We start from the raw sequence: 19,232 nt of genomic DNA on the forward strand, positions 1-19,232 counted from the left end.
AAATTTGTTTTTAACCCTTTCTCCACAGAGGTTTTGACAACAATAATTAATTTAATGTTACACCATAAAAACATCATCTATGATCAAAAGTTATTGTTAATTGTTTCTTTAAATGTTAAATTTAACTAAATACCATTATTTTAATTTGTTTTCACGTACATAATTGAGTGCTTGGTCACAATAACCCTTTTTAAATTAATATTATATATAACAGGTATATTATTAATTATATATATATTAAAAATAACTTTTTAATAATATATATATAGTATTTAATACACTAAAGATAATAGTTAAAAATTAGAAAAGATAAATACAATTATAAAAAAAGCATTTATTTATTTATTTACAATACATTAGTAATTTATTTTTAACATTTTATTTATTTATTAACCATTAGGTTGAGTAATAAGAACCTTCAAAGTATACTTACGTATAAAAGATAACTACACAACGACTACTATAACCTTTTGTACGGAAATAAAATGTTAAAACATTGTATCATTACGTAACTTAAATATTGATTAAAAAATATTTGATAACAGTTAATTAATTTTTTTAAAAAATTATGTATTTATTTGATTAAAGATTGAGAAATTAAATTAATAAAAACAATTGAAGTACATAAAGCATTAACTCTAACATTGACAAAAAAGTAAAAGAAAAATAATATATTATATTAATTAGAGCATTATAGATATCTGCACGCTCACCCACAGAAGGCACGAGGATCCAACACGTGTCATGGGAAAAATGAGATGAGTTTACGGAAACGCCCCTGCTTCGTTTTTCCAGCTTTGCATGCATGCCATTGTCGTCACAGCGCACACTCACTGTATCTCTGTCCCTAAAAAGCATAAAGCCATAATAAACAAATAAATATAATCATTAACAAAATAATAATAATAAAAATAAATCATAAAATAAGAAAATACTTAAGCGCATCGACGCCGGCGTTTGACCGTTAAACCTATCGAAGAAAACCCAAACCCGAAGAAGAAGAAGAAAACGGAAGAGGGTTCACCAATTTCGCGTGCTGCGTTAGGTGGCTCTATCATTTCCCCTCTCCCCGCACCGTTTCCGAACTGAGAAGGATTATAAAGACACGGCAACGGCGGTGCCGGCGAAGGCCAGGACGACGTCGTTCGCCGGGAGAGAAAACGGAAAAGAACAATTATATGTAAGAAGAAGGATTTTCAGTTTTTGAGTGGATCTGTTGAATTGAGAGTTTTCATTCGGAGAGGGTTTTCGTTTCGGAGAGAGCGAAGAGATGATGATATCGAGGGGATTGTTCGGGTGGTCCCCGCCGCACGTGCAACCTCTCACGCCCGTGTCCGAGGTTTCCGAGCCGCCGGAGTCTCCGTCGCCGTACCTCGACCCCGGCGCCGAAACCTCCGCGTCGCAGCAGGTGGAGGTTGAGGAGGAGATGGAGGAGCCGGAGGAGATCGAGCCGCCGCCTGCCGCGGTTCCTTTCTCGCGGCTCTTTGCATGCGCCGACAGCTTTGATTGGTTCCTCATGGCCGTCGGTTCCGTCGCCGCCGCGGCTCACGGCACCGCGCTCGTCGTTTACTTGCACTACTTCGCGAAGATTATTCATGTGCTGCGGATGGATCCCCAGCATGGCACGTCGCAGGAGCAATTTCACAGGTTCACAGAGGTTAGATGGTGATTTATATGCGCAAAACCCTAGTTTTTGCTTTGGATTTTTTCCACCTTGTTTTTGGCTCAGACGATATTATGCCATTGAGATGTGATTGAAGCTATAATTATGTAATTCATGGACTAGCTTTGTTGTTGTTAGACTGGGTTGGGATGACGATGATGATGCCTATAAGCATAGATTGTACATAGGTTTCCTTTTCTGATAGTTTGATTTGGTTCACTTGTCTAGCAGGTAATTGAGGATGTTATACTTTGGGTTTAAAGCTATGTATATTGAAATGTATCTTGTATTTTATTCTTCTCTTCTAGGTAGCATGTACTGTTCTATTAGTGTTTCGGTTTCATGTTGGAACTAAATTGGTAGACATGTGGAAACTTCAATGAGTAGAAAGGTTGCCTTAGGAGATTCTCTAGATCATTGGTTGCGGTTCTTGGTGTAATTGATTGGCCATTGAGGAGTTCAAGAAAATTGTCTGGTTCCGCAGATTTTGTCATGGCCTTTCGGTGCTTTTGAAAACAGATTATTTTCCCTGGTAGGGATTTTTATTTCCCTAATTGCACCTTTGGTATTGAATTGGCGCAGTCTAGCTTTTGGTAATTCTGCAACTAATTTTTTATGGAACTTCTAAACCTTGTCGTCTAGTCTGTACACATTTATAAGGGTGGATTGTTTAGTATTTTTGAGATTTTTTTCCCTCTCATGTTGTAGTAATAAATAAAATCATCTTTGATTATCAAGCCCTGTCCGTAAGGGGTAGTCTTAAACAATTTTGTTGCTTGAGTAATGTGTAGTTTTTTCAACTTGATGAGCTGACATGGGAATGAGTCTCCCGTAGTTGGCTGAGTCATGGACCTTTTGTAAGTAGGCTCTCCTCTCTGTCGCATTCTTAAACTATTGGCTTGGAGTGCATTACATTTTTTCTGATCTCATAAATATACAGGAATGATAGAATGGTTAAAGATTTAATGGGTTAACATTTTCTTGGGTGAATTTTAGTTTATAAAAATATTGGAGTTTCATTGGGGTTATGTTAAAATACATGCAATTTTCAAAAAATAGGATGGGATTTTTAGGTAAGTTTATTTTCTGTTTGATTGCTGTAGAAAGTACCCATAGGAACGAGGCTTTAAGTTTGATATATTTTGGGGAAAACTCAAAAAAAAAAAAAGAAGTGTTTCAATGGGATTGATTCATATTTCTGTCTACCAAAGAAAATAAATCTCGATAGGGTTCTAAATTAAAGAAAGCAGGATAGTGTCATGGAAGAACCTAAGCATCACACTTCATATCTAGGGTTTGATTGCATTACATGAAGGCACAACTTGGACACATTTTGCTGCCATAATTCATGAAACTGATCATTCTACTAAGAAAGAAAAAAGGTTACAACTTTTAGGCTTCTCATACCGATAACTTATCCTCCAAGGGTAAGGAATAAAGTTCCAATCCTTTAAGGATTTAAATTTCATGCTATTATTTGGAGACATATCAACGTAAGACTGTTATTTCAGCTAAAAACAGAAGTCAAAATCCAAATTGAACCCAACCCAACCGACACAACCACCACCACCACCAACAACAAAGTCTTATCATACTAGGTAATGCTAGCTATGTGAATCACATGATGCAGTTGCATTTGGTCAAAAATCAAATTCTCGAAGATATTATTTTCTATGAGACCTTTTTTAATAATTTCCTTCTAAAGTTCTTCTCAGCCTCCCTATACCTCTTTTCTCAGGGAAAATTCAATGCAAGACCATGAAACAAAAATTACCAAATCCCATTGGGCTGAAAATACTCGAAGTATCATTCCTTGATTGGGTGGTTAGAACCATCTATATGTAGTTTTTATAATGAATGATTTCCTGATTATTTCTTTTTGATTTTTGTAAGGAAGGATAATTATTATGGTGGTTACAATTTTGTTTCTCCTTGTCAAGAATACACAGTAAAAAACTGAAGGAAAGGTAAGGAAGAGGATAACATATTGAGTCAGGATATCCTTTCATTTAGAGTGCAGTTAAGCAACAACTTCCATAAATCCATGACACTTTCTTATATTTCCTAACTGTACAAAATTTCATATACAGTTTGCATGGTTACTACTTGCCTTTTTTTTTTGTATCATCAGACACATTCTAATTATTACAATTTATACATTCCTTGTAAGGAATTTCAATCCTATCATTTTTTTCACTAGATTTTGCATTCCTTTCTACTTCCTGAAATCACCATATTCTTATTGGTTTTGTTAGCCTTTAGAAAATAATACGACTTTAGGAGGTGCTAGCTATTGCATATTTGTGTGTTATGCCATTAGTACCAAATACCTTAAAAAGCTAACCTAAAAGCTACATACTTTTGTCAATTGTTTACTCCATTGTCTACTGTTGTCTTAGTTTCTTGTAACTAAGCCGTAATTGTGTCTCCTTCATTCTTTGTTGGTATACTTTTGATATACCTTTTGTTATTTGAAACTTTGGAGAAGAGGAAACTTCAGAGGAGAAATTGCCTTCAGTTTTTTTGTAGACATTCAGTTTGGGTATCTGCAGACTTTTGCTAACTTGCCTTTTTTTTTCCTTTTGCAGCTTGCTTTAACCATTGTTTATATTGCTGTGGGAGTTTTTGTTGCTGGTTGGATTGGTAAATGTTAATTGAATTTAATCAAGAGAAACATGTTTTATGAGAACTACATCTAAATTTGGTGCAATACTAATGCTTTTTTTCCCTGTTAAATAGAGGTTTCATGTTGGATTTTGACGGGAGAACGACAGACTGCTGTCATCAGGTCAAACTATGTTCAAGTATTATTAAATCAAGATATGAGTTTTTTTGATACTTATGGGAATAATGGAGACATTGTGAGTCAAGTGTTGAGTGATGTGCTGCTTATCCAGTCTGCCCTTAGTGAAAAGGTATGTCTTGTTTCATCATGTATATAAATTTCTTCCTTTGAAAACTCTAACTCCTTTCAGATATATCTCTTGACATGTTTTGTACAATATGTTTATATGCTTTTGATGATACAGGTTGGAAATTATATTCATAATATGGCTACATTCTTCAGTGGTCTTGTCATTGGCCTTATCAATTGTTGGCAGATTGCTTTGATAACATTAGCTACAGGTCCATTTATTGTTGCTGCTGGAGGAATATCAAATATATTCCTCCATAGGCTTGCAGAGAATATCCAAGATGCATATGCTGAAGCAGCTAGCATTGCTGAGCAGGTTGTTTGCTTTTTGAATTTTAATTCTGTTTTACGTTTAACCAAGTACTTTTATCCTTTTTTTTCGGTACTGTATTTATGTATGAGATAGACATATTCTCCCTTTAATTTTTTACATATTACGAAAAATTATTTGAAGTAGCTAATGTATTTTTTAAAAAAATTTAATTACAGTATTCTGAGTTTATCCCTAGTTAAAGTCAAATTGTATTTTATTAATTGATAAAAACAGAGAAAGGTTCAGCAATACGGGGAAAAAATGTGAAAAAACAATAAATGCCCTTAAAACTTTGTAAATGATCTTATATTAAGGACTTAAAAAAATCTCCAATGAAAAGATCTGGAGGGAGTTCATGAATCTAAGATGCCATTTTAGGGTTTTTCTGCATCTAATTTCAATAAAATCATTGTAACTCTTTAAAATAACACCAGTTCTTTATAATTGATGAATTTTAAATCCTATCCATAAAAAGTTTAGAGGCAGAGAGGCTCCCTTAAAGATGTGATCATTCCTTTTGCTTCCAAATACCTTATGATGGTGATTTAGCTATTCTATTATTTCTGACTTTAGTGGACTGGAGACTAGACTATCTTTATCCCCACTAACTGGGACGAAATGTCAAGATGCATGGAGTGAAATCTGTGAAAAAAATTGCTTCAAGATTTCTGCTAGTTGTTTTTTTCCTTTTCTGTATGGGATTATGGATATGATGCTATGAAATCTTGGATTGTACATTCTAAAGGTTATTTATATTTTCACATCTCAGATTAGTATATGGAACAGTTTTGAAATTGGATGTAAATTGCCCTGATTGCTCTATTTTATTAGAAAGATCTGGAATGCTTCAGTTTCATCTTCACTTTTACTTTAGTTTTTTGAATTTGATGAAGAGTTACTAGTAAGAATGGTGCAGTTCTCTTTAATTGGTAAATTGTTTTAGAGCCACTGATTTTCAATGCAGAAAATTTCTTGTGATGCAGGCAGTTTCCTATATAAGGACATTGTATGCATTTACAAATGAAACATTGGCCAAATATTCATATGCTACGTCACTGCAAGCTACTCTTAGATATGGTATATTAATAAGTCTTGTTCAAGGGCTTGGTCTTGGATTTACATATGGGCTTGCAATATGTTCGTGTGCATTACAACTCTGGGTTGGAAGGTTCTTGGTTATTCATGAAAAAGCGCATGGTGGTGAAATTATAACAGCTCTTTTTGCTGTAATTCTAAGTGGCCTGTGAGCATTGTTCCCAACTCATTTATTTTCATTATATGTTAAACATTTTACTTATATATATATATGTGTATATATATATATGTGTGTGTGTTTTACTTTTATTCAGGGGGTTGAATCAAGCAGCAACAAATTTCTACTCATTTGATCAGGGGCGAATAGCTGCTTATAGACTATTTGAGATGATAAGTCGGTCATCGTCATCTATTAATCATGATGGTACTGCACCTGATTCTGTGCAAGGAAATATCGAGTTTCGGAATGTTTATTTCAGCTATCTATCTCGGCCTGAAATCCCTATCTTAAGTGGATTTTATCTCACTGTACCTGCTAAGAAAGCTGTAGCACTTGTTGGCAGAAATGGCTCTGGAAAAAGTAGTATTATTCCACTAATGGAGCGTTTTTATGATCCTACATTAGGTAATTATTTCCCCTTTGATACCGTATAATTTTACTGTTGCATTCAAAGCACTCTATTGGACATTTGCTGATTTAAATTGATTTTCCAATCTGTGATTCAGGGGAAGTTCTTCTAGATGGTGAAAACATCAAGAATTTGAAACTGGAATGGCTGAGGAGCCAAATTGGACTAGTCACCCAGGAGCCTGCTTTGCTCAGTTTGAGTATAAGAGATAACATTGCTTATGGGAGGGATGCCAACATGGATCAAATTGAAGAGGCTGCTAAAATAGCTCATGCACATACATTTATCAGCTCGTTAGAGAAAGGCTATGACACACAGGTAAAGCTTGATTGACATGATCATGTTTCCTTTTGGGTGTTGTATTTTCAATTATTTCCTTGAAGTGGCAGTCACATTTTAATTTCCAAAACTGGTGCTCCTCGCTTTCAGGTTGGTAGGGCTGGTCTAGCTTTGACTGAGGAGCAGAAAATAAAACTGTCTATTGCAAGAGCTGTGCTTCTAAATCCATCAATTCTTCTGCTTGATGAGGTTACTGGTGGACTTGATTTTGAGGCTGAGAGGGCTGTTCAGGGAGCTCTGGATTTGCTTATGTTGGGACGCTCGACAATAATAATTGCTCGAAGGCTTAGTCTCATAAGGAATGCTGACTATATAGCTGTTATGGAGGAAGGTCAGCTTGTTGAAATGGGTACTCATGATGAATTATTAACCCTGGATGGCTTATACGCGGAACTTCTTCGATGTGAAGAGGCAGCAAAACTTCCCAAGAGGTCTAATACTGTAGCAACTCACACTTCTTCCTTTGCCATGCTTTATTGTTTGTGTCTACCCAGATTATAACAATAATCTTCTTTAAAAGAAAAAAATATTGGGATGATGAATGTGGCAAGAGTTTGTTAAGAAAGTTATTTCTTAGAATAATAAACTAATTTAGACTATAGCATTTAATATTTTGTCTTTAAATAATGTTTAAGATTTCCCCTGGTATTTTGATGGCTTACTTTTTATTTTTTAATGACCTACCAGGATGCCCGTTCGAAACTACAAGGAGACTGCAGTGTTCCAAATTGAGAAGGATTCTTCAGCAAGTCATAGCTTCAAAGAACCATCATCTCCTAAAATGATGAAGTCACCCTCTCTTCAAAGAATATCTAATGTATCCCGACCTCCGGATGGTGTCTTTAACTTGCAAGAATCACCCAAAGTCCGGAGCCCTCCACCGGAGAAGATGCTGGAAAATGGTCAGGCTTTGGATGCCGCTCATAAGGAGCCATCAATAAGGAGGCAGGATAGTTTTGAAATGAGACTGCCAGAGTTACCCAAGATTGATGTTCAGTCTGTGCATCGACAAACATCAAATGATTCTGATCCAGAATCCCCTGTTTCACCTCTTTTAACATCAGATCCTAAAAATGAACGCTCCCATTCACAGACTTTTAGTAGACCACATAGTCATTCTGATGATGTTTCAGTTAAAATGAGAGAAACAAATGGTGCACAGCATCGAAAACCACCATCACTGCAGAAGCTGGCTGAGCTTAGTTTTGCGGAGTGGCTTTATGCTGTGTTAGGAAGCATAGGTGCTGCTATCTTTGGTTCTTTCAATCCTCTTCTAGCTTATGTTATTGGTCTTGTGGTGACAGCTTACTATAGAATTGATGATCATCACCACCTAGAACGGGAGGTAGACAAGTGGTGCTTGATCATTGGCTGCATGGGTATTGTGACAGTTGTTGCCAACTTTTTACAGCATTTCTACTTTGGTATTATGGGAGAGAAAATGACAGAAAGAGTTAGGAGAATGATGTTCTCAGGTGCATAACTTCTCTTTTGCTGTATTTTTATTTTACAAAATGTATAATTTTGAACATTACTTAATCTGTTTCTACAATAATGGCAGCCATGCTACGCAATGAAGTAGGATGGTTTGACAATGAGGAAAACAGTGTGGACAATTTGTCCATGCGATTGGCCAATGATGCTACTTTTGTACGAGCTGCTTTTAGCAACAGGCTTTCCATATTTATACAGGATAGTGCTGCAGTTATTGTTGGTCTTCTCATTGGTGCTTTGCTGCACTGGCGATTAGCACTTGTCGCTTTTGCAACCCTTCCAATTCTCTGTGTTTCTGCTATTGCCCAGGTTTGTACCTGCTGAAATGTATTTTCCCTTTTCATAAACCAACTATCCCAAAAAGCTTAAGTTGTTGAGTGAAAACACCAGTAGTGGTTTTATATCTAACTGACTTTTTGGGCTTGAAATGTGGACAATGCACAAGCCCACCCATCTTGTACTGAACTTTGAACTACTTATTTAGAAGAATGGAGGTAGATCGAACTCTAATGCACATGGTCTTAGGCTTTGTTTCCATGTCATAAACTAACTATCCAAAAACCAAAGTTGTTAGGTGGAAACACATGAACTATAATAGGAGAGTCTAGTCAATTTACTTTAATCTTTTGCTTAAAATGCAAATTAAGTGCAGTCTGTTTGAATATTGCAGAAATTGTGGCTTGCTGGATTTTCAAGGGGCATCCAGGAAATGCACAGAAAGGCATCTTTGGTTCTTGAAGATGCTGTTAGAAACATTTACACTGTTGTTGCATTTTGTGCTGGTAATAAGGTAATGGAGCTCTATAGGCTGCAGTTAAAGAAAATATTTAAGCAGAGCTTTCTTCATGGGATGGCAATTGGTTTTGCATTTGGCTTTTCACAGTTTTTACTTTTTGCTTGTAATGCCTTGCTACTTTGGTACACTGCAATATGTATAAAACATGGTTACATGGATCCACCTACTGCACTCAAGGAGTACATGGTTTTCTCATTTGCAACATTTGCTCTTGTGGAGCCTTTTGGATTGGCTCCTTACATACTTAAACGACGAAAATCTCTCATATCAGTGTTTGAAATTATAGATCGTGTGCCTAAAATTGATCCTGATGATAGCTCAGCATTGAAGCCACCCAATGTGTATGGCAGCATTGACTTAAAAAATATTGATTTTTGTTACCCATCTCGCCCAGAAGTGTTGGTATTGAGCAATTTTAGTCTCAAAGTCAATGGGGGCCAAACAGTTGCTATTGTGGGAGTTTCAGGGTCAGGAAAGAGCACTATAATATCTTTGATCGAGAGATTTTATGATCCAGTTGCTGGCCAAGTTTTCCTGGACGGGAGGGATTTAAAGCTCTATAACTTAAGGTGGTTGAGGAGCCACCTTGGTCTGGTTCAGCAGGAACCTATTATCTTCTCAACAACCATAAGGGAAAACATTATATATGCAAGGCATAATGCCAGTGAAGCTGAGATGAAAGAGGCTGCAAGAATAGCAAATGCTCATCATTTCATTAGCAGCTTGCCTCATGGTTATGACACTCATGTTGGGATGAGAGGTGTCGACTTAACTCCAGGACAGAAACAGAGAATTGCAATTGCAAGGGTGGTGCTAAAAAATGCACCTATCTTATTGTTGGATGAAGCAAGTTCATCAATCGAATCTGAGTCAAGCCGAGTGGTGCAAGAGGCTCTAGACACGCTAATAATGGGAAACAAGACCACCATTTTAATAGCGCATAGGGCTGCAATGATGAGGCACGTGGACAATATTGTCGTGCTTAATGGAGGACGTATAGTGGAGGAGGGCACTCATGATTCGTTGGTGGCAAAGAATGGTCTGTATGTCCGATTAATGCAACCTCATTTTGGCAAGGCTTTGCGTCAGCATCGGCTTGTTTAGGATGGAAATGTAATGTGAGCAATTGCTACTAATGTTGGTTCATGAGCATAGTTTCATTATCTGCTTGAGTTGAATCACTGGTGACTCTGCACCTGAAGGATTTTTCGAAGAATGTCAGGTGGAAATTATGGATGGCAGTGGGAATGATGGGGCTTGGATTAGCACTCGGCATTATTAGGCATAGGAAGAGAATACTGTAGGATGAATAGATGTGTAGGAATTTAAATATAGGATTTTGGAGTTTGGTTTGTTTGCGGACTTTGCTGGATTCTTTTGGAGGCAAGCGGCTTAGACTGAGGGTGTTTTCTATCCATGGTATTGATTTGCTTTTCAGGAGAGGGTGGAATCAACACTAATTCTGCTGAGGTGACTCTTTCATTCGACTTCCTTTCCACTCTCCCTAACTCAAGCGTGGAGGAACTTATTCATAACTGTAATTTTGTTTTTTCACTTTGTGAAAATTGTAGAAAATTCAGATCCAAGAGTTGTAACCTCTGTATATATATAGCGATAGTGTAGAAGGCATTCCTTTTGCTGCTTGAATCCTGAGTTTTTTCCCCTACATAATGGATGCATGTTTTCAAGTGTATTCCGTTCTTATTCAATTATAACTTCCATTGTTTCAACCCTTCTTTCTTGTATAAACAGTCTTTTGTGCACATCATGTGCCATCTAGGCATAACCGTACAGAGGAATTTATTATTGGCTTCGGTTCCAATCTTCAGACAGGTAAAGTAGGTCCTATGGAACATGTCTTTGGTTCTACATTATACGAGAAAACTTCCCGAGTTGTTGCCTTCAGAATTGTTATTTCGCTATTGGTCACTGGCACTTGACAACTAAAAATATTATCTAAAGGAAAAAAAAAATGATAGATTCAAAGGCTCTTTTTTTATTTCTGGGAAAGGGTGGGGGGTGGGGGGGTTGTCAAAACCTTAAATTCAACTTATTGGATTTTTGGTTTTAAAATTCAGAATTGTATGTAATTTTAGTTTGTTAAGTTTTTTTTTCTTTTAAATTTAAGTAAATTCAATTTTGCTTTCAATTTTTTAATATAAACTTAACAAATTACCATTATTTATTCAAATATGTGGTTTGTGATAAATTTGGGATATGAAATGATTTTAAAGGCTTAGAAGGAAAATTTAGGGATTGCTTGGTTTGAAAAAATGATTTCTATTTTATTTTTAATTCTAGTTATGAAAATACCTCTTTAAATTTATTTTTCTTTACATTTTAATTTTTTTTAAGAATAAACGGAAATAACATTTTTTATTTCACATTCTATACAAACTTTTGAAAACAAGAAAAACAAAGGTATCACTAAAATAAAATCAAAAAATATTTTTTCAAATCAAATGGTCCCTTACTTAATGATTGAAGAGTTTCATGAATATGGAATTAGGATATGAAGAGGAAATTTTGCTATTTTTAATTTTGAACAAAATTTGATATTTTGATTGATGAATTTTATGTAAAAAAGTTCAAAACAATTCAATTTATAAAGATTTTGAGGAAAAAAAGAAATTGAGGTCTTGAATAGAAAAATTACGCCAATTGCTTAATTTTAGAAACTAAAAATTAACTAAAAAGAAATGAGAAACAAAAAATACAAAGTCTAAATTATGAATAAAAATGTATAATTAAGCCATAAAATTAATATATAAACCTTTGTTGTCGCGTAATACATTACACACGTACTATCCGTTCGCTATGATGGGGGAGTGGCTAATAGGTTTGCTAATTAAGCTAAGTCTTACTATATTGTGTATTTAAATAACAATTATTATATATCCGTTCGACCCACAAATTTGAACCTATCATTTCCACATGAAAATCAAATCAAGTACATTACTCACATTAAAAATAAAATAAAATAAAATAATATATGGTCTATTGTGTCTCAAATGTAGAAGGCTAGCCAGCACTTTCGCTAGTATTGAAAATATAGCACAATCTTCATGCAAAATCTTTTGTACGAATCCTTTGATCTCCATCACATCACAGCCACATACATGGCAAAACTATGACCGAGTCATCTACCCACAAGTGGCTCCATTAAGACTTCACTCCTTACTCCTTAATTATACGATGCATGCTTCCATAATTGTACACTACGCATTCTCACTGACCATTTCCTTGGCCGTTAAGTTGGGTGTTTAAAGAGTAAACAAAACTCAAAACAAATTAAGAAAACATTGTTTTTTCTTTCCTGTTTCTTGAGGTTCTGATTCCTGAGCTGATAATAATGAAAATCTATAGAATTGCTATAGGGTCCCCCCGAGAGGCTAGCCAAGCTGATGCAATTAGAGCAGCATTTGCAGAATTCTTTTCCATGATCATTTTTGTATTTGTTGGAGAAGGATCTGGCATGGCTTATAGTGAGCACTATACATAATTCCTTTCATACATAAATGTGTTTTGGAAGCTTATTTAATTTTTGTCCCATTTAAAGTTTCGTTGTAGTTTAGCTTTAGATTAATTTAAGGAAAAGTGTTACATACCACAACTTGTAATTTTATTGGTATCAGCCTAAGTCTTAAGACTTTGGTGTAAATATTAATGTCACCACTCATGCATGTCAAGGTTAAAGTTTGAATACTTTGTTCTGGTTGCATTACATTTATCCAATTTGAAACGAAATTAAGTTAAAATTTTTTTTGAGGTTCAAGAGTTGTGTCCTCTATTGATGTTGTTTTAAGCCTGGCAGAGTGAAAATTTTAGGATGCTATAGAAATGACTAATTATTGGTTATTGGGGCAGACAAAATTACCAACAATGGACCTGCAACACCCACTAGTATCATAGCTGCATCACTATCTCATGCATTTGGTCTTTTTGTGGCTGTCTCTGTTGGAGCAAACATTTCTGGTGGTCATGTGAACCCTGCAGTCACATTTGGTGCCTTCATAGGAGGAAATATAACCTTGTTGAGAAGCATTTTGTATTGGATTGCACAGTTGCTTGGTTCAGTTGTTGCATGCATTCTTCTCAAGTCTGCTACTGGTGGAATGGTAACTATTATTAGTCTTTAGCTTTAAACTTTACTAATCATAATTTATAGTAAACTTTTACACTTAATTCATGATTGAAACTCTTAATTTTTTAATTTGTAAATTACAGGAAACATCAGCATTTTCTCTATCATCTGGTGTGTCAATTTGGAATGCATTAATTTTTGAAATCGTGATGACTTTTGGGTTGCTTTATACAGTTTATGCCACAGCAATAGACACAAATAAAGGGAAGGTTGGCATTGTTGCACCAATTGCAATTGGTTTTATTGTAGGTGCCAATATCTTAGCTGGTGGTGCTTTTGATGGTGCATCCATGAACCCAGCTGTGTCCTTTGGTCCCGCTGTAGTTAGCTGGTCATGGACTCATCACTGGGTCTATTGGGTTGGTCCATTCATTGGTGCAGCAATTGCTGCCATTATCTATGATAATATATTCATTGGTGATGATGGTCATGAACCCCTTTCAAGTAGTGACTTCTAAATTTTTATTTTACACATATAAATTAATCTATCCTCGCCCTCTTTATGTTGAGGAGGGAATAAATTATTGAAGGTTTTAGCTCCTTTAGAGATGGTTAGCATATAGAAAAATTAATCTTTTTTTAGCTCCTGTAGATCTTAAGATTTCTCTTTCTTTCATGTAATAGAGATAAACAAGGAATTTCTAGATGTAATATTCTTGTTAAACTAAGGTTATAAATTACGTTTTGTGTGTGTATATATATATATATATATATATATATATGTGTGTGTGTGTGTGTGTAGATGGTGTTCTAACACTTAAACTTTTCTTATCACCGTATTAATAACTTTAATTGTTTAAATAACCACACTTAAAATGTAATCGTTCTTAAGTTAGGCCAACAATTAGGTTATGTTTGAAAATTATATTTGTGATGTAACTTTTCAAGAATTGATTTGTTTAAATACTTATTTGTGTGAGAAAATTAGAGAAATGTAAAATTAATCATTAATTAATTAAATTAATTAATACATTCTTAAATAATAGCAATAGTATAATATAAGATATCGTGTGAGTAGTATTGATTTTGGTATATAAACTTAACAGCTTGAACTCTCAAAATACAATAAAATGGCATTGGTCCTTTAAAATGTTCATAATTTATCATTTCAGCTAAAATTTTCTCTCTAAAGTTACTAATTTATATAAGTATTGAACTATTTTTTATTTGTAATTTGTTTCTTTTCCTTAAATTTTATTAATTGTTTACTTTTTTAAACATATTTTTAATTTAAATATATTATTTTCTTAATTCAAAAACAAATGAATCCTTTACTTATGATAATAATAGATATTAGTTATTGAACTTTTGAAGATGATAGATCATAATGAGTTTAACTATCTATTTACTTTATATCTGACGAGAGGTCTCTTTTATTTGATGTAACTTTATAAATTATTTTTTATTAAACAGTTTAGTATAAATATTATGAAAATATTTTAATTGGAGAATAATCTTTATTCTCTCTCTCATTTTTTATGTAGGTATTCCTACATCAAAATTAAAAAATTAAATTTAGACTTCGGGCTAAATACAGATATTTTATTTAAAAATTTATGAGTTTAACTTTTAAAATTGAGTTTAAGGATTAAAAAGAATAATTTTTTGTTGGGTATTAAAAATATTCAAATAAATATATTCTTTTAAACAAAAAAATTACTATGTGGTTATTTAAACTTAATCATAAAAGTTGAAGTTAACAGTTTGATAAATTTACTTATGAGAACACATTATAACTTACATGATTCTGTGTCTAAATTCATAAAAATAATTATTATTATCTAAAATGGTAAGATAGGTAGCTTCTGAGATGGTTAAAGGTGTGAAATTATAATACAATTAAGATACATAGCATACCATTTACCTGAGGCCAGAAATCAATGAACAGATAAAAATAAGCTGTAATCTTACTATGTAATGCAAGAAATATTCTTTAAAACTTGTAGAAGTTCCCAATTGATCAGTCTTATTGGCTTGTGATGAAAAGGATCAAACAAAGAAGCAATTGTTTACAGTTGAAATCTTACAAATTGTTCAAGTATCAAGTTTGCTATTAGTCTTTTCTTCTCTTAGTTTGAATTATGCGTAATTCTGATTTTTAAGTTTTTTAATTAACTTTATATTTTTAAAATCAAGTCAATTTAATCTTTTTATCAATTTTTTACATAAGTTTCTCATTTTTGTTTAAATATTTATGATTTATAATATATGCAAATAGTTTTAAAGGTATAAAAGTAAAAAATTCAAAAGATTTTGTTCGATGTAATATTAAAATTGAAAGAAAAGCCTTTTTTTAAAAAATTTTGGTGCATTTTAATATTTTAGTTGATGAATAAATGTTAAAATAATTTAATTTGAAAAATGTTTGAGTAGAAAATGAAAATAATTTGAAGAATCTAAGTGAAAAAATTGATATAGAGACTAAATTTGCTTTACCTTAATAAAACAAATATTTAATTGACTAGAAAAAAAAACTTACAATACTAAAATCATGCATATCAAACAATAAAGATCAAAACTACAATTAAAACTTTGTTGGACTTCCATTCCACTATTCCTAACTCAACCATGGATTAAGTTATTGATTTTTTTTTTAAAATTTCATATTCTTAAACACACAATAGATAAACCAATAACAAAGTACCATTTTCTTATTCAAAATATTTTCATAATTTATTTTTACAACAAATTCAATAACTTATTTTCATTTATCTTTTTTTATTACATCACTCCTCTTATCTATGACTTCTTTCTCTTTGTCTCTCATATTTGTAAACATTATAATGAAAATGAGGTGTAGAAATATGATTTTAATTTATTGAATAAAAACTAACATGCATTTGCATATGCACGTGGATGATGGTGGTACCTAATTAAGCCATCTTCCATGCTGTCTTTTTAGGAGAGTATCAACAAACAAAACTTGCTTTCAAATAAATGAACCATTCATACTTTCTTCTAATAGTTAATACAAATACTATAACAAAACAAAAACTTAAAAATGAGAAAAACATAACAAGGATCACGCATTTTAAAAAAGAAAATCATAGGGATATGTTATATATACTGAGGGTACCCATCAAAATGTTCATGTCTTAATTTTAAAAAGCAAGATTATCAAATAGACTACTAATTAAAGGAAGAACCCAACCTTTTTAATTAAAGTAATATTTTCAAAAACATGATTGTGAAAGCATAGTAATTTAATTTTCCCATCGCAGCCACTCTCAAATATCTCTGCTAACAAAACCAACTTTCCTTCTATCTATGTCAACAAAAAGTTCCTTTTTGATTATGAAAACTATGATAGAAATAGAAATGCCATTTTCGTAAACTAATTATTAAAAAATCGTTTGACTTGTTTATTTTATATCTTTTAATCTATTTTAACTTTGAATTACGTGTATAATTGAGAAAAGAATTATACAATTCAATTACCCTCATATTTTTAAATATATTTTAACAAAAATTTCAATAAAATTTATTATTTATAGATTCTTTATTACTTTAAGGAGATTAATTAGAAAGATTCATATTTTGATTACTAGAGGAAGGCGTGTCGTGTGGGCAAAAGAGGGTTTGGTCCCCCAAAGTGATTATTTAATTTAATTTTCTTAAGGATAACCCATTTATATCCTCTTTAAGTCATTTAAATATACATAATCACATCAACACTGAAGTCATGCCCAACAATTAAGCCATTTAACTGTAAAAATGAATTACTTTATGCAAGAAACCAATTCCAAGAGGAGCACGAAAGGCTCATTAGTCCATTCCTTCTATAAAGCAATCAAATTTTTTGTTACTACCTTCACCTCAACATGTGCACCTCACACAACTCAAGATTTCATCATCTTCTTATCTTCATGAAAACCTCAATGGTATGAATATGACAAATTGTAATGGGTCCATTATCTACATTTACAAGCTTTGCTTTCATTCAAATCAAAGAATTAAGAACACTTGGCCCTTTGAAAGTTCTCTAGGTAGTAAATTATTATCAAATTTAAATCATGAATTCAAAGATGACGAATTCACCAATTTCACAAGCTACTCTTTTAAAAGCCACCGAAATACGCTTACAGTTAGGCCTTAATGCCCCCATTTGACCATATATATGTGTGTGTCGTCATAATGAAAGAAAAGTCGTATTGAATATTGATTCATGAAATCGGTATCAAGTTGCATTTAATGGCCTCCAATAGCCTACACTTGTGTATTCACCCATTTCAATGGAAATACACTCAAAATCTATCTACTTATAAATTAATGTATGTGATTTTTTATAATAATTTTAATTATATTAAATTTTATATTTTCATCTTTATGCAAATGTTTTGTTATATGTTAGTATTTATTATTATAAAACTATTAAAAATATAAATATATAAGATTAAAACGTAAATTTTTTTAGTATAAGATTAATTTGTAAATGATGAACAAAAATTAAATATATGCTTTTATTAATATCATGTATTATTATTAAACTCTTTTCATGCTTATTTATATATAATGGAAGTGAATTTACAAGGTTACTAATATAGATGTCATTGAACTCTTATCCTAGTCTAAAACAAGACCAAGCACCAAAGTCATATTGTAACAGCAGATTCCATGGGAGAGGATGTGTTTAGGAATGTACCAGATGAAATTCTGGGTCGCATAGTTTCTTTTCTACCAAAAGAATCAGCACTAGAAACCTGTCTCCTCTCTACTAGGTGGAGAAACCTATGGAATGAAGCACTTGTTAAACATGGAACAGCAGAGGATGTCACATCAGTTGTTGCTGGATTTCTGACACGTTTTGAGGAGCTTGATCCACTCAAGCATCCTAGAAAGCTTCAATTTCACTTTGCTGAAGACAGTGTTGTCTTAGCAACTGCTGCAAATAACAGCAAGCTTTTGTTGGATTTTTCCCCTTGGAAGAGAGAGCTTCAAATGGAGTATGAGTTGCAATTCAAGCTCACCTACCAGTCTTTTCCACCTACTTTCTCAGTCAAAACACTCTATTTGAAATCAGTGAGTTATTTGACCAGTGAGGTAGCTTCATCCATTGTTTCAAATTTGGAGCATCTTGAGAACTTGGTGATCATTGAGTGTAGTGGGTTGCAATCTTTGAGTGTTGACTCTAACTCACAGCTTCACAAGTTAACCATCTTAGATTGCTTACAATTGAAGACCCTCCATCTTAAAACTTCAAAGCTCAAATCTTTTCATTATCGTGGACCTCTTCCTGTGATTAGGCCTGAATATCATTTCAACTTGAGTGATGCCATGCTTGATTTCAGAGTAGGACCTAGCTGCAGTGTTTTGAAGACTAAAGATTTTGATGCAACTTTATTAACAATAAAGAACTCTCAAGTTCTAACTCTCTGTAAATGGACTTTCGAGGTATGCCATGCTTGTTTAATTGCATTTTTTATTCATTGAGCATGGCTTGAACCAAGTACGCAAATTTCTGAAAAACATGCTCAAGATGTGTTTTTTTTAACATAAATAAGGTATTCTTTTGTAGGAATTAATATGGCGATCAATTTCTCCTCTATCTGGGAGCTTCAAATTCTATAAACTAAGAGAGTTATGGTGGATAGACAACTATAATAAGGATGAATACAACATGGATGTCTTATTCTCCTTCTTGAAATTATGCCCTTCCTTGGAGCAACTTTTTGTGACCGTAAGTTTCCTCCTTGGAGAGTGGTTGAAGCCCTTTTGTTCCACTTTATAGCTTTTAAAGTTGTTGACATCATTTCACTAATTGATGTGCAGATTGATCCTAAATGTTATTCAGCTGAATGGTCCAATTCATGCTTAATGCAAGCCACTGAATGCACAGAACTGGAGCATCTAAAACTGATCAAGTTAATTGGGTTTACAAGTAGAAAAGATGAAATTTCATTTGCAA

General features: G+C 33.3%; 3 protein-coding genes across 3 annotated transcripts; all 3 read left to right on the top strand.

Moving 5' to 3' along the window:
* Positions 1-960: 960 nt before the first annotated feature.
* Positions 961-10,910, top strand: LOC113862750 (ABC transporter B family member 6-like). Its single transcript, XM_027495922.1, has 11 exons — positions 961-1,657; positions 4,252-4,306; positions 4,403-4,578; positions 4,693-4,893; positions 5,874-6,133; positions 6,240-6,550; positions 6,652-6,872; positions 6,984-7,324; positions 7,581-8,368; positions 8,455-8,696; positions 9,058-10,910. The coding sequence occupies exons 1-11, from the start codon at positions 1,271-1,273 to the stop codon at positions 10,285-10,287; spliced, it is 4,212 nt and encodes a 1,403-aa protein (XP_027351723.1). The 5' UTR covers positions 961-1,270; the 3' UTR covers positions 10,288-10,910.
* Positions 10,911-12,535: 1,625 nt separating this feature from the next.
* LOC113861730 (aquaporin TIP1-3-like) lies at positions 12,536-13,785 on the top strand. The gene is made up of 3 exons (XM_027494730.1): positions 12,536-12,668; positions 13,051-13,301; positions 13,411-13,785. The coding sequence occupies exons 1-3, from the start codon at positions 12,536-12,538 to the stop codon at positions 13,783-13,785; spliced, it is 759 nt and encodes a 252-aa protein (XP_027350531.1).
* A 4,143-nt stretch (positions 13,786-17,928) lies between these two features.
* On the top strand, positions 17,929-18,757 carry LOC113862585 (F-box protein At2g39490-like). The gene has a single exon (XM_027495664.1). It carries the CDS (start codon positions 17,942-17,944, stop codon positions 18,755-18,757), a length of 816 nt encoding a protein of 271 aa, XP_027351465.1. The 5' UTR covers positions 17,929-17,941.
* The last annotated feature ends 475 nt before the right edge of the window (positions 18,758-19,232 follow it).

The sequence above is a fragment of the Abrus precatorius genome, unplaced genomic scaffold, assembly GCF_003935025.1.
Source record: "Abrus precatorius isolate BTA unplaced genomic scaffold, Abrus_2018 Scaffold3, whole genome shotgun sequence".
NCBI classification, from domain to species: Eukaryota; Viridiplantae; Streptophyta; class Magnoliopsida; order Fabales; family Fabaceae; genus Abrus; species Abrus precatorius.

Bases quoted from the DNA above. Each gene is read 5' to 3' on its own strand.
- LOC113862750 (XM_027495922.1), top strand. From the start codon at position 1,271: ATGATGATATCGAGGGGATTGTTCGGGTGGTCCCCGCCGCACGTGCAA. The intron at 7,325-7,580 runs GTCTAATACTGT...ATGACCTACCAG, and splicing joins GCAGCAAAACTTCCCAAGAG to GATGCCCGTTCGAAACTACA. The intron at 8,697-9,057 runs GTTTGTACCTGC...TGAATATTGCAG, and splicing joins GTGTTTCTGCTATTGCCCAG to AAATTGTGGCTTGCTGGATT.
- LOC113861730 (XM_027494730.1), top strand. From the start codon at position 12,536: ATGAAAATCTATAGAATTGCTATAGGGTCCCCCCGAGAGGCTAGCCAA. The intron at 12,669-13,050 runs GTGAGCACTATA...TTATTGGGGCAG, and splicing joins AGGATCTGGCATGGCTTATA to ACAAAATTACCAACAATGGA. The intron at 13,302-13,410 runs GTAACTATTATT...TGTAAATTACAG, and splicing joins AGTCTGCTACTGGTGGAATG to GAAACATCAGCATTTTCTCT.
- LOC113862585 (XM_027495664.1), top strand. From the start codon at position 17,942: ATGGGAGAGGATGTGTTTAGGAATGTACCAGATGAAATTCTGGGTCGC.